Here is a 13,387-nt window from a genome sequence, read left to right as displayed (position 1 = left end):
ATCCTAGGCGGCGCAAGTCGGAGGCAGATATATTTTCTATAAAGCATTTGCATGCATTCTGATTTTCAAACAAAGAAATAAAAAGACAAATCGTTTCATTCGTTGCCGCCGATCAAAACTTCGGCAGACGGCAAACATATACAATACATACATGCATCCATACATCTATGATCGCTATATGCAGTTGAAAACGATTGAAAACAGTGGCTGCAAATAGGGAACATACACATGCACCTATCCTAACCTATAAATAAAGTAATCTAGTTTGAAAGGCATGGTTGAACACATGACAATTTACACGTGCATACATATTTACATTAAAGTTATAATTCGGGGTTTTCAACGAAAAGAGCTGCAGGTAGATAAAATGTCAGCTACACAATTTGCATTTTATTAATAAAGAATGGTACAGAAAGAAAACACTGCATTTATTTCGTTAGTATTGAACAATTTGTGTTGTAGTATTGTATAAAAACCAAACCAATTTGAAATAAATATACAATAGCAATATATATGAAAAATGTAGTCGTATATCACATCGATGTTTGGTTAAAAGATCGGAGATGGAATGATATCTAGAAAAGGCAATGCTAGAAGTGTGCTCGTGTCTGGCTTGAGCAATAACCCTTGAAGACAAAAAAGACAAAATTCATTCCCATGGCAGCCGGTTCTACGTTACAGGAATGTCGGGGGTTTTCCTGACGGAGGGTTGCCGGCCCCGTAAACTAGCCCTGTCTAGTGTACCGTATTTTACGAACCCTGGATTTGCTCTCTTAGCATCGCTTTGAAAGCTTCCATGACCAAGTGGTGGATTCCTAAGTGAAATTTAAATTTTAAAGTCGCTATTCAAATCCAAAGCGTGTGAAGCCAATCTCTTTCTATTCTATTTTTTTTTTTTGACAGCTGTCGAAGCGAAGCAAGTGTAACTTGGATTAGCCATCACCTTTAGACTTGTGTTCGCTCATTGGTTGATACAGAGTACGGAGTTTTTAAACCAGAACCTGAAGGAACGTTCAGCAAAATTGCAAAACAAAAATATGCAAATTGATTCCTTCATCAACAGCTCTTGATTATTTTTGCTTTCTCGTCGAAAAAATGTTGTTTAGGCGCAAAACTTGATGAACTCGTTTTGATTTTCAACTGAAAGATAATGGACTTGAACTGTTGGCGCTCCCGTTGAGCACATACATCTAACTTTCTTTAAATGCGGACGAAGTCAAGTAAAGAACGATTCAAGGATGATGCAGATCTGCAATTGTGATATGGTAATCTTTTTCAGATAATTGCCGTCTGAACAACGACTGATTGGACGAGTGTGTGAATACGTGTGAAATGAGCGGGCAGAATTTTGCTGCCCAGTACCCGGTGACGTGGCAGCCGAGGTTACTCACACAATTTTGCAGATTGCACCATAGCAGATTGCCCAAACCTGGTACTCTATCATTCTTGCAAGCAACATGAGCGGGGAGTGATTTTTTTCGTATACCACCAGCACAATCTCAGTTGTACAGCCATTTTGTTTCATTCTTCAAAAGTATTTAACCGGCTTAGTAAATATTTTAAGAACATGGAATTACTGAATCTGCAGCTCCCACTTGCCCAGCTACCCAGAGATGATATCACTAAAGTCATCAAATTCTAAAAAAAAAATTCAGAATTGAGCTGGATGACAAGGTAAACTGGAGTACACCTGCATTCGAAAGTAAACTACAGGAGCGTACCCTGCACTCGTTCACAGATGGTTCGAAGACACCAGAAGCCATAGGCGCTGAAATATATGACCCAAGGACCAAGCGCTCTGTGCCGATGGGTAGTTTTCCAAGCGTCTTCCATCTGTCTATATGCAGAGTTTTACTTAAACAGGAATTTCTGGAATGAGCGAGTTGCTGTTCTGAGCGCCAGTTGGGCTGCACTTAAGGCTCTGTTATCCTGTGAGATTAAGACCTCACTGGTCATTGAGTGTATCGAGAAACCGAAACTGTTAGGAATTTTGGGTTCCAGGGCACAGGGTATAACTGGGAACGAAGTAGCGCACGCATTGGCAAGAGAGGTAGGGGCGTTGTTACCAGCAGGACCCCAGACCTTCCTTGCTATGGAAAGAGTTAAATCTAAGGGAGGTTAGTTGGCATCAAACTAAGGGGCTACGCCAGGCGAAATCCTTGCTGGGTGGCACAACCAAAAGAGCATACACTGAGAATAATCACAGATTATTGCAGACTGCACAGTCGTCTGCACATGATCAGAATATGCTCCACTGATTCTTGTCGTTTGTGCGACCAATCTCAAGAGACTCTCATACACCTTCCTCTTCAATGCAGAACTATCCGAATCTGCTCTTAGTTAAGTTGTTGCGAATTAAAACTGGGAACTGATTTCTAGATATGGGCAGCACAATCTTGCAGATCTTAGACAATTGTGCTGATTGTCTCGATCTTTGCGGCGAGCCGATTTTGTGAAAAATAATTTCTCATAAAAATGGTAAGGCGTCTTATCCAAGTCGGCATAGAAAAATACAGTTCCTCGCGTTGGTGTATTCAGATATTTTACGCCCCAGTAACCATTATCCCCAGCTGAAGATATGCTCATATATCGTTAGAATAAATACTACAACAATTTTGTGAGCAGATTAAGAACCCAATCGACTGTAGACTAGATGGTGATAGCAGATTATTGGCAATACATGTAATGTGTATGGCAAGTTTTCATCTGATAGCATTTTGTGTAAACGTTGCAGGCATTCTCAAATACCACTAGGCTCTAAACCCTTTCTAGGTATCAATTCTGCATCAACTATGGATTCAGGATTTCATGAGGTCTATCTTGTTCTTGTAGTTGGGTTCCTGCAGAGTAGCCAAGTACCTTGTGAAAGAACCAAATAGGAAACTAGCGACCTTTCTCCTAAAACTTAGTAGGAAGGACCTGAGAGCACCGGTGGGTTTAATCACAGGGCACAACGCCCGTGGTCAGCATATGGCTACTATGGGAATCATTGACGATCCAATGTGCCTAAGCTGCCGTGAGAATGACGACACTGCAAAGCATTTTCTCTATAGCTGCCTGGCGTTTTCTAGAAACAGACTTAGGCTGTTAGGGTGCGATGTACTGAGTATGGATAAAGTTCATACTCTTCCCCTTCCGGAACTCTTAAGATTCATCAATGAATCCAAAAGATTCGCGGAGGAGAGCATGTCAAAAGTGACCTTCGATGCGAGAGATCGGAACCAATTTTTACACGCTGAGTAGAGTGAATTCAAAATAAAAAAATCCTCAAAACTGCTTTTCACATATGTACATACATATGAGAATGTTTTGATTTTATACATACATACATATATTGAAAAAAATTTAACAATTCAGCATCAATAAATTTGTTCATGTAAAAATTACTAGTAACTTAATTTCTGTGTCTTTGCTCTCAAAGAGAAATATATACATAATTATATAAAAAAAGTTCGCAAGTTTTACGAACAGCTGACTGAATTGTTGACGCGAAAATTACAAGAATTCCAATTTTTTCCAGTTGAGCTACCTCGTATTAAATTACATAAAAAACAGGAAAAAAATAAAGCAAATAAAATGGAAAATTACGAGCTTAGTATCATATGATTTTATTTTTCTATTTAATCATCGCTGTCAGATGAAGAACATTCCATTAGCAGTTGTATTGTTGTGGCAATCAAAGCGTTTGCATATTTTCCTTGCTTTCGTCTATGCATGTATATATGTATATATGTACATATGTATATGTACATACATATCGCACTTGTTACGTTAAAGCGTAACAACTCAAAATCTGAACATTTTCAGTAGAGACGAAAAACTGTTTCCGTAAATATTAATAGTATATTACAAGGAAAAAAATATGTATATTAATTGCACGGAAATATCATTAAAAACAATATAACGGTTGTTTCATTCTTATTTGTTTAGTAGTTGCGCTAAAATAACAAATTTTTGAGTTGTCACTCTTTTCCTGAAATTTTTTTATACACTTAGTGGTGTTTTTTTAAGTTGTCTCTGTTTAACTGAAAATTCTCACTAAAAACTTAAACAAACTTAAACAAACCGTTTGGTTGTAAACAGGCACAATTCAAAATGTTACACTTTATGTGACATAAATTTGTTCAAACACTTGGAGACAACTAAAAATGTAACTCTTTAGTTGAGACAAAAGAAGTCATTCTGAAAACAAAGAGAGAGTCATAACGGTTTTTTTAACGAAAGGCTAGACAAACCACTGAACGATTTTTACAGTGGGTAGAGATGACCACTGTACATTGTTTTCTTGCAAAAAACTAAAATTTGGAAATTTTGAGTTGTTACGCTTTAACGTAACAAGTGCGATATGTTGTATATTGCCAAATTAGTTAATAACCAAGAAGTACAAGAAACACAAAAGATACCTTCAATGCTATCGATTTGTATTTCGGAAACTGCAGCTACGGTGACTGGGGGCTGTGGTTCAGAAGTACATGCCCCTTTGTCATTTGCCGATTTCTATTTAATATATGACTTTAAACCGGGGGTTTGTCGCAAGGCAAATAATATAATTAAGTAAATATTTATTTTACGTAAAGAGCGCGTATTTTGTGTCTATGCAGAAAGGTACTTGAAACGGCACGTCACGTTATTTTGTAGAAAGTTAGAAGTGATTTTATTATCTCTGTGGTATTTTTTACCCAGTAGCGACGAACGCCAGGTTAAATAAACTTAATAAATTTTATCTAAAATATATTTACTTACGTTCTCCATTTTAATCACCATTTTTATTTAATTTAGAACTTTGACCCAATTCGCAAATTCTAGTCGTGTTCATTTTTAATTTGCGATCAGTTGTTTTTCTCACTTGCAAATTCTTACAAGTAATAATTTATACAGCAAAAACTTGCGACTTCCCCGCAAAATGATATGTCATTTTGCTCTCTCACTTTCCCCTACTTTGCAGGGTTTTTGGACACATGAACGCCGAAACTTGATAATTTGTAACAAAAAAATCCAGTTAAAATTAAATACTTTTGTTTATTTAAGTAAAATAGACTAATCAATTTCAAATGATTAGACTGCATAAGAAAAGATAGCGTTGAATAAAACCCAAATAAAACAATTTGCAATAACTAATTTTTTCATTATTGGATGTGGTAAAATAGTTTTATATATTAAGCAAGCTTATAGTACTTCATTTATGAACTTTTTTGGAACCGATTACATATTATTTCCATTTAAAAATCAAACTGTTTGATGACGGGTCAAATGTATAAATAAACATAAAATATATTCACGTAATAAAAAATACAAAATTTATTGGTTTCGAATGCGTAACATCAATTGCGCCAAAGACTGTGCATGCGGCGTATTTGTGTTCATTATTTTCTTGTAGGTGTATTCGACGGTTTTCAACGAATATGGCTGAAATTGAATTGTATGCATAAGAGCGTGGAATTAATGCATATGTTAAAGTGAACATCGAAAACAGTAACGGGTGATATAAATGAATACTGTGTTCGAAATTTACCAGTCAATGGAAATTTACAATTAATTTAGAGTCGATATGAGATTCCGCCTTAACAGCAAGCAGCCAAAGATTTAGAGCCAAATGGAAGGTTTTTTCGCGGCAGAGATTTGCATACCGGATGATCCGCAAAAAGAGTTCCAAAGCGAGTGTGGCCTGCGCACGTTGTTGATGTGCGTTACCGAGTATTTTGAGTTGTGCTAGAATTTGGTCAACGACTTGCGTACAAATATTATTCACTTCAGCAACAAATTTCGGATCATTGCCATAGAGTTCATCATTGGAAACCACTAAAAATTATTTGTTAATACAAAATATTATACAAATATATTTAAAATTTCCAACCGCCAGGTATGTGATAGGGGAACTCTTCTAAACTTTGCACATACAACATGTCCAGAGCATGCAAGTACACAGTGATGGGTCCGGAGCTATGTGTTTCGAAGGGAAATTTATTTACTACTTCCAGTAATAGACGTAATAAATACAAAACACCTTGTTCTGGGCTATCCTGTGGGGATAAACGATAGCATTACAAACATATGAACATGGGATAAGTTTAATATCACAATCAATAAAAATGATTATCCTTATGTACCGGCACTACCACCAATGTGGCTAACATATTGCAAAGATAAGAAATTAAATACGTTTCCAGGCTACGCGTTTTGCCCTCAATCTCTACTGAGCGCGGCAATTCGCTAACTAATTGAAGCGAGGCTTCAAAACATGCATCCGCTGGAAAAGAATATAAAATAGCTGTGAATTGATATCCAATACTAGAGCAAACTTTATCTACCTTGTCCTAAGCATAGATTCAAAAGTGCCACCTGGCCAGTCAGCAAATACAGGTCCATTTGAGATTGAACGGCAGTAATGCTAGGAATGGTTATAAAGCAAAAGGCTACACACGCCTTAACAAAAGCGCCGGTTTTACGTGTATGCTTTCCGTTGACTATATGTTGCGTCTCGACTGCTAATTTATTGACCGCATTAACCAATGTTATGTAGACCGCATCCAAATTGGTGAAAGCCTCGCGTGCCTCCACATAAAAGCTCAGCTGTCGTTCAAAGTCGCGTGGGAAAACAACCTTACGTATGGAACTGCTGATCAACTGCGAAATTTGACGGCGTTCATCTTCCACAGTTAAAGCGCTGAAGCAAAGAACGTATAGACATATTCGGTCATAAAGAAAAGTGCTAATTATCTCCTTTTTCCGTACTTACGTTACGGAGTCGTTAAGAATTTTTCCAATATACGTAAGAGCGTTGATGACAATTTCATCGGAAATATTCTCCTCACTCTTAAGATGGAATATTGTGAGAATGTTTTTGCAAACACCAACCTTGATTGTGTCCTTTTGGAAAAGATCAACATATGGCAGAAAATTTTCTTGAATGAGTAGCGATTCTGTATTTTTTAAGCATTGCAGGATTTTGTCTAGAATATTTTGTAGCTGATTATAATGCTTTTCATATGCTCGACTGACTTTGACCCGCAATGTGATTGTGCCCAGCAGATCGTTGATAACGCTTACCTGATAGAAAGCAGAGAATTATTTCCTTGAAAATATATATGCGGGAGGTTCCGTATTTTACTGTCGAACGACATCTATTAAAACATTCCGGTAATTTATGAAATTCACTCGGCAGTGAATAACAGAACTTGTAGAATCATTACATTGACTCGCTATACTTACGGGAAAGTTGTCTGTGATGAAATGTGCCCAAGTTTCCACGCAATTTATATATTCCATTGGATCCGCGAAAGTGTCTATGGCGTTAAAAGCAGCATTTAAAAACGGCAATCTCTGCTCTGGCAGTGGTGGACAGACGCTGACATTACTACCTAGTGCGCGAAATAACTGTCCTTTCGAAGTGCCTTCCGCATTGGAATGGGTTAGTAGTTTGACGAATTCCATGGCATTGGCAGCGATGAATTCCGGTTTGAACGCATTCAATATGGATATCAAAAGCGGTGCACTGAAACCATATTATTTTAATGAATTTCATTTATATATAAATAATATATAAACATTTTAGATGTATGCGATAAGTTTTGGTACGCTGAAGAAAATCCTCACTTATTTTTTACTCCCTTGCATTCAGCGATTATTTCTTCTGTGTACAGATTGCATTTGTGAACAAGCGCTGATAGCATAAAATCCAATGCCGGGCCATATAGTGCCAAGTATGTTTCTATATTCACACGCTGGCGATTAAGTTCCGAACGCACAGTACCGCAAAAAATCTAAAAAAAAAATATTTAAATGTAGACGAATTTTGGAAAGTACTAAAGCATTTATGGATACTCAGTACCGTGTGGTAGATTTTTAAAAAATCTTTGAAATTCTCTCTTATGCATTCTTTATTCGTAATTACAGCCAAACTGACGCGCACCAAATAGCAACGCGCATACGTTTGCACCAAAGGATCACCAATGCCACGGATCATTTTGGTAATGCGGCGCAGGGACTTGTCAATTTCGCTGTACAAAACAAAACATAATATATTTGTACATGAATGTGTGCACGTAACGCATGCGCTAAGTATTTGATTTCGGTTCTTACCTTGGTGTTATGAATTCATAACATTTCATTAAAGCCATTTCTACATAAAGACGGGGCAGCAGTTCGCGGATAGAGGCAATTTTAAAAAACCAATTCTGGCAGGTTTCTCGTGCACTTTCGTTCATATATTCAGTTCTTCCCAATTTCCCGGTGCTAAGATATAATATTTTTAAAATAGGTGCTAATATAAAAAAAAAATATATATATTCTTAACATACTCTCCATCGCCAAAGTCATTGTTTGCCTTAATATTCAGACGTTCGTAAACTAATTTACCAAACATATCGAGTATATCAGTTATAAGCACAAATTGGCTGGGATAAAAGCTAAGTACGGAAGTGTCTGAAAGCATTTTCGAACATTGTATTACAATTTTTAATGCTTTTACACGTTGATCGTCATTCCACGACAGTACCAACTCTTGATTCAGTTGTTCAATTCGTTGTATGTATTCCTGTTGCGTTAGGTCTATCATGTGGCGCACGGAACCATCATCGAAATCGTCTAGTTGCTCGAGGCGAAATTTTACCTTATCCGCCACTATAGTTTGCGCTCTGACTAAATGATAAATTCGGTATTAATAATTAAAAGGTATGGAACTAAGGCTCTAGTGCATAAAATAGGCTATTGTAATATTTTTTAAAACGTAAACTTACTGCCATCTGCTCCTGTGCTCCCAGTGGAAAGAAAACTGGTTGTAATCGAGAGCTTCTCCGAGGTTGTAAATCGATTTAATATGCCCAGCCGTTTGGTGGCCCAACTCAGCTCATCCTCCTCTAACGCGTTTCTCTCCCGTCTTTTTGCCTTCTTTTGCTATGAATATTTCAATAATTGAAATAAGAATACATATATGTATATATAGAGTAATATAAAACATATAGAAAGTTTTGAAGAAAACTCACGTAGTCGTAAGACGTATTTGAAAGAGGATCTTTGAGTTCTTGCTCTTGCCGTGCAAACTGCGATAAAGGATCGGTCCCATCCAGGGCCGAACCGAGCGGCTCCGTTAGTAATGAAATGCTTGAGGAAGCACGCGAGCTAGCGTTGCTACTGAAACTCCCTCGGTTATCTTTCAAAGCCTGCTTCGTGCCTTTGCTTTCCACTACTGTCACTGTCTGTATCTTCAGTGGATGTTCGTAGGTTTGGTAGCTTTGAAGGTAATTCTTCGTCACATCGTACGTGTGTGGAATACACTCCCAGTCGCTAGCCATTTTCTGTATATTGGGAGTTTTGCGTAGTCAAACTGGGCGTTTTGTGATGGATTTTTAGCACCAGCTATGAAATCCCGACAAACAAAACAAAAATTGAACTAATTTGTATTGATATCGGAGACGGTGATTGACGTTTCTTCCCAATAACATATGATAATTATAATACTGTGCTCTGACTAGCAATTTTGAATTCACAAATATTTTTTTGTAATTGTTAGGGTTCGTTTAAATCCATACTTTAGGCAATCTTAATCATATTTAGGCATATAATCAGTAATTTATGCCCGTCTTAGGCCACTCAATTTGAAATTTTATGTTGAAGGATATTTTTGTGACATGAGGCGGTTTGACATTCATCATGATTCAATTATAGAAGGTTAGGTAAGTAGTGACAAGGGCGCTTTGACACTCCCTTATTTTAGGGCTGCATTTACGAAGGATGGGAAAAAGGGAAAAATGTTTTCCCCTTCTTGCCTAGAGGTAGTAAAAAAGTACGTAAAGTAACTAATTAGTCCTGTACTAAGAGAAAAACAAGTATATTGGTTATTTAATCTACATTAAAACGAAACGACAGAAAAATTATAGTTTTTTCTTTAAACAAATGTAATATTTATTTAGAATATTTTGGATGTTTATCTAACACAAGAGCACGCAGAACTATGTGATGTTACTTATGTATGTGTTTTTTTTCTGCCGTTCGGAGTCGGCTTGAAACTGTAGGTCCCTTCATTTGTGGAATAACATCAAGACGCACACCACAAATAGGAGGAAGAGCTCGGTCAAACACCCCACCCGCGCCAATTATATATATATATAGATTTGAGTATATTTTGTGGAAGAGAACAAAAAATAGTCATAATAAAGGAATTTAATGTGTTTAATTTACTACAATAGTACAAGTCTTTTAATACACCAAAGGTCAAAATATACTTAATCGACAGGAATGAGATGAAACAGAAAGTTTAATTTTTTTTCTTATTTCGTGCATAACAATACATGTAGATACATGTAGTATGTTACCGTAAAGACATTGCGAAAGCAGAAGTTCAGTCGATCATTTCTAAATATAAGAAAAAAATTGAAATTAGGAGAGTTAAAATAGTTTGCAATAAAAATTACAAATTTACTAGTTTATAGTTTAAAATTTGTCTACCTTAATATACTTTGCGTCCCTAATATTAATAGGAAAATGTATTACAATAATATAGACTAAAACTAATACATCGAAAAATTTTAGATATTGGTAATATAATCCACTTTTAGTAATTGTGATGGTTTGTAAATTTATGTATATCAATACCACGTGTCTCAGTAATGAATCGGAGAGGAAATATCAGGAATGTGGGTGCACTTGCTCGTATAGGTGTTGGAACGCTGCACTTACTTCAGACAGAAATCAAAAACCTGTAAACCAAAAACTTAAAAATAACTCACAAATATATCATTACAACTTATCTGTAATTGTAGACTTAAAGCGCGAGGACTTGCTCGTGTAGGTGTTGCGCATACATCTACGTACAGCATATTGTTCTAGATGGGGTAAGGTATCGACAGAAGATTGGACAGCCAGTTCGGAAGTCAAATTGATTTCAGAGGTAGCAGTACTAGGCACATAATGACCGTCACATGTTAAACAGGTGTTTGCACCATCATACACAACACGCTCCATGTCTCCTATGAAATTGTCCGTAGCACCACATGAGACAATGGTAGAAATACGCGCGTTTCGTTTCTAAAAACCACAATAGTTGGGCCACCTAGCTCTTCAACACACACCTTCCGCAGCAATTGCCCGTCTGTGAAGTCCTACAAATAAAAACTTTTTATTTATTACAATTTATTAGCAAATATTCTAAAAGAACTTACTAACTGTAGTTTATGTATTGTATGTAAGGTGGTCTCTGTTATATTTGCAAAAACGCTGCTATAAAAACCTATGAATGAAAAAGTTTAATAAGAATTTTTACAAATGTCTGATCTGGACTTACATGTATGAAAATTCACAAACCGGTGGTTTTCTGCAGCAGAAAGCCGACTCCAAATAATCGACTATCACCATATGTAAGACATAATCGACCTAAATAGTGAAAAACGACGTTAATTTACAAAATAATTAGCTTTTATTATTATACCTACTTGAATGTTTACAAACAGATAAAAGATTTTCAACGAATAATAACAAAGCAAAGCGTCAAAGTGGAAACGGTGTTGCTGACCAAATAATTTGCACCAAAAGTTTAGTTTTTACTACAATTCAAAAATTTTTTTTGTGAAATAGGTACTTTTTTTTGTAAAGAAGCAACACGTTTTCAAATAAGGGAGCCGATATGTCAAGAGGGAGCGAGAAAACTGTTTACTTACCTAACCTTCTATAATTGAATCATGGACATTCATTAACTTGCAGTCACAAAAAGTTCACCAAATTTGGTGGTGAAATCCAATAGAGATAGTCAGCTGATAGTGTGTTCAGTAAGAGATGTATATAATGCTTTGTTCCTACGACATATAATTGTGACTCATTCGTAATTCACTTCCCAATTACCCTTCAAACTACGTAATTTGCCATATAAAATTTCAGAGCGAATTACGTTATTTATAATTTTTATCGGAAATTTATCGAAACTAACTGTCAAATCAAAACTAAAGAGTAAACAAAAAAAAAAATTAACCAATCTTATAATACTTTCACATATGCATTAATAACCTATAAATCCACCAAAATAATCTACCCGTTCACATATGGCAGATTAACTGCAAAATTGACAATCAGCCTTCAATACTGCTTTGAGAGGTTTTTCTTCATAGAAATTATTTTTGTGGAATATTTCGGTGTTTTTGGTTTCTTTAATAATTATTAACGATATGCAGAAAATACAAGGAGAAGGAATAGCTATGTAATTTAATTGCGCAATTGGCTGCTAATAATAAACAGTTGGAGGAAATCCAGTACTGACGTTTACTGAGGTTGCAAAAAATTATGCCAGCAGTACGCATGGGAAATTCTATATTAAATTTTATAATAAGTAATAAGAGGACAAAACGTTTATGGATACACGCTTTTTTCTGTAAAACTAATCCATTATGAATAATATTTATCAAAAATTTGATTAGAATTATGTTTACAGGCCTGTTTTCTTTGCCGGCATCCATTTCATTTAGTTTTTATTTTGATGTTTTCCCTTACATTCGTAATAATAATTATCGATAACACAGAAAACACAGGGTTGTATGTCAAAAAGTACCGTTATTATCTGGGATTATTTTATAATCTCAGATTTTGGAAGAGAAATTTTGTATGGGAAATCGAGCTTTTTAATTACGGATTTTGAGTTAAGTGTGAAAAAGTAGCTCATCTACTTATATTTGAAAGTATTATTAAATAGATCCAGAAAAAGTTAGATTTTTATAATAAAAGTAGAAAAAGATACTGTAAAAAAATAATGATGAGAGGGTTACTGAACACCTCAACAATTGTGGAGGATACCAAATGGTATTCTACATAGTTTCTTCAACTCCTCTACTATGCCCAATAGCAAGGCATATCTATAAAGGCGGTGTGCGAATTTTTCATGTGACTCTAGAAAAATGTAATCGGACTGTCCTGAAGGCTGTTGTTCTTGTTGTAGCAGTAATACAAGCTCTGTCAGTGCAGTGTATATCACCGGTCGCCTTTGTCAAACTCATGTAAAGGTAAGCCGAGGAAACGTGCTGTTTCGACAGGTTGGGTCCAGAGGGAGAGGGGTGTTAGATGAGTGGGTTTCAAGGGGCATGTGAACAGGTGGTTAATGTCGTGCGGGGTGCCTTCACCTGCAGGACATATGTTTAGTATGTCGGGGTCAATTCTGGATAAGTAGGAGTTTAACCTCCTTCAATATCCAGAACGTAATTGTGCCAAGGTTACGTGGGTCTCACGGGAAAGCTGGAGCTCTTCATCTGCTGTAGGTGGTGGTTGGACTCCGATTACGGCATTGTGTGGTCGGGAGCTTCGGAAGGAGTTGATGGTCTCCCGATGAATGTCGGCGAAATTGAGGAGGTGTCTCCTGATATGCCTGGCAGGCGGCTCTGGCTCAAGCAGGTGTCTGCAAAGGTGTAACCTG

The 13,387-nt window shown here is 36.5% G+C and overlaps 1 protein-coding gene across 1 annotated transcript; it reads right to left on the bottom strand.

Moving 5' to 3' along the window:
* Positions 1 to 5,274: 5,274 nt before the first annotated feature.
* Positions 5,275 to 9,592, bottom strand: LOC128864060 (VPS35 endosomal protein sorting factor-like). Its single transcript, XM_054103549.1, has 13 exons — positions 8,982 to 9,592; positions 8,736 to 8,892; positions 8,298 to 8,637; positions 8,080 to 8,232; positions 7,829 to 7,997; positions 7,594 to 7,760; positions 7,210 to 7,492; positions 6,737 to 7,047; positions 6,309 to 6,664; positions 6,108 to 6,247; positions 5,855 to 6,020; positions 5,531 to 5,799; positions 5,275 to 5,406 (listed from the first exon to the last, which is right to left on the bottom strand). The coding sequence occupies exons 1-13, from the start codon at positions 9,288 to 9,290 to the stop codon at positions 5,299 to 5,301; spliced, it is 2,928 nt and encodes a 975-aa protein (XP_053959524.1). The 5' UTR covers positions 9,291 to 9,592; the 3' UTR covers positions 5,275 to 5,298.
* Between the last annotated feature and the right edge of the window lie 3,795 nt (positions 9,593 to 13,387).

This window comes from Anastrepha ludens, chromosome 2 (genome assembly GCF_028408465.1).
Source record: "Anastrepha ludens isolate Willacy chromosome 2, idAnaLude1.1, whole genome shotgun sequence".
In the NCBI taxonomy this organism is placed as follows: Eukaryota; Metazoa; Arthropoda; class Insecta; order Diptera; family Tephritidae; genus Anastrepha; species Anastrepha ludens.
Note: the sequence above shows the minus strand (reverse complement) of the source record. Positions and strands in the feature narration are given on the sequence as shown.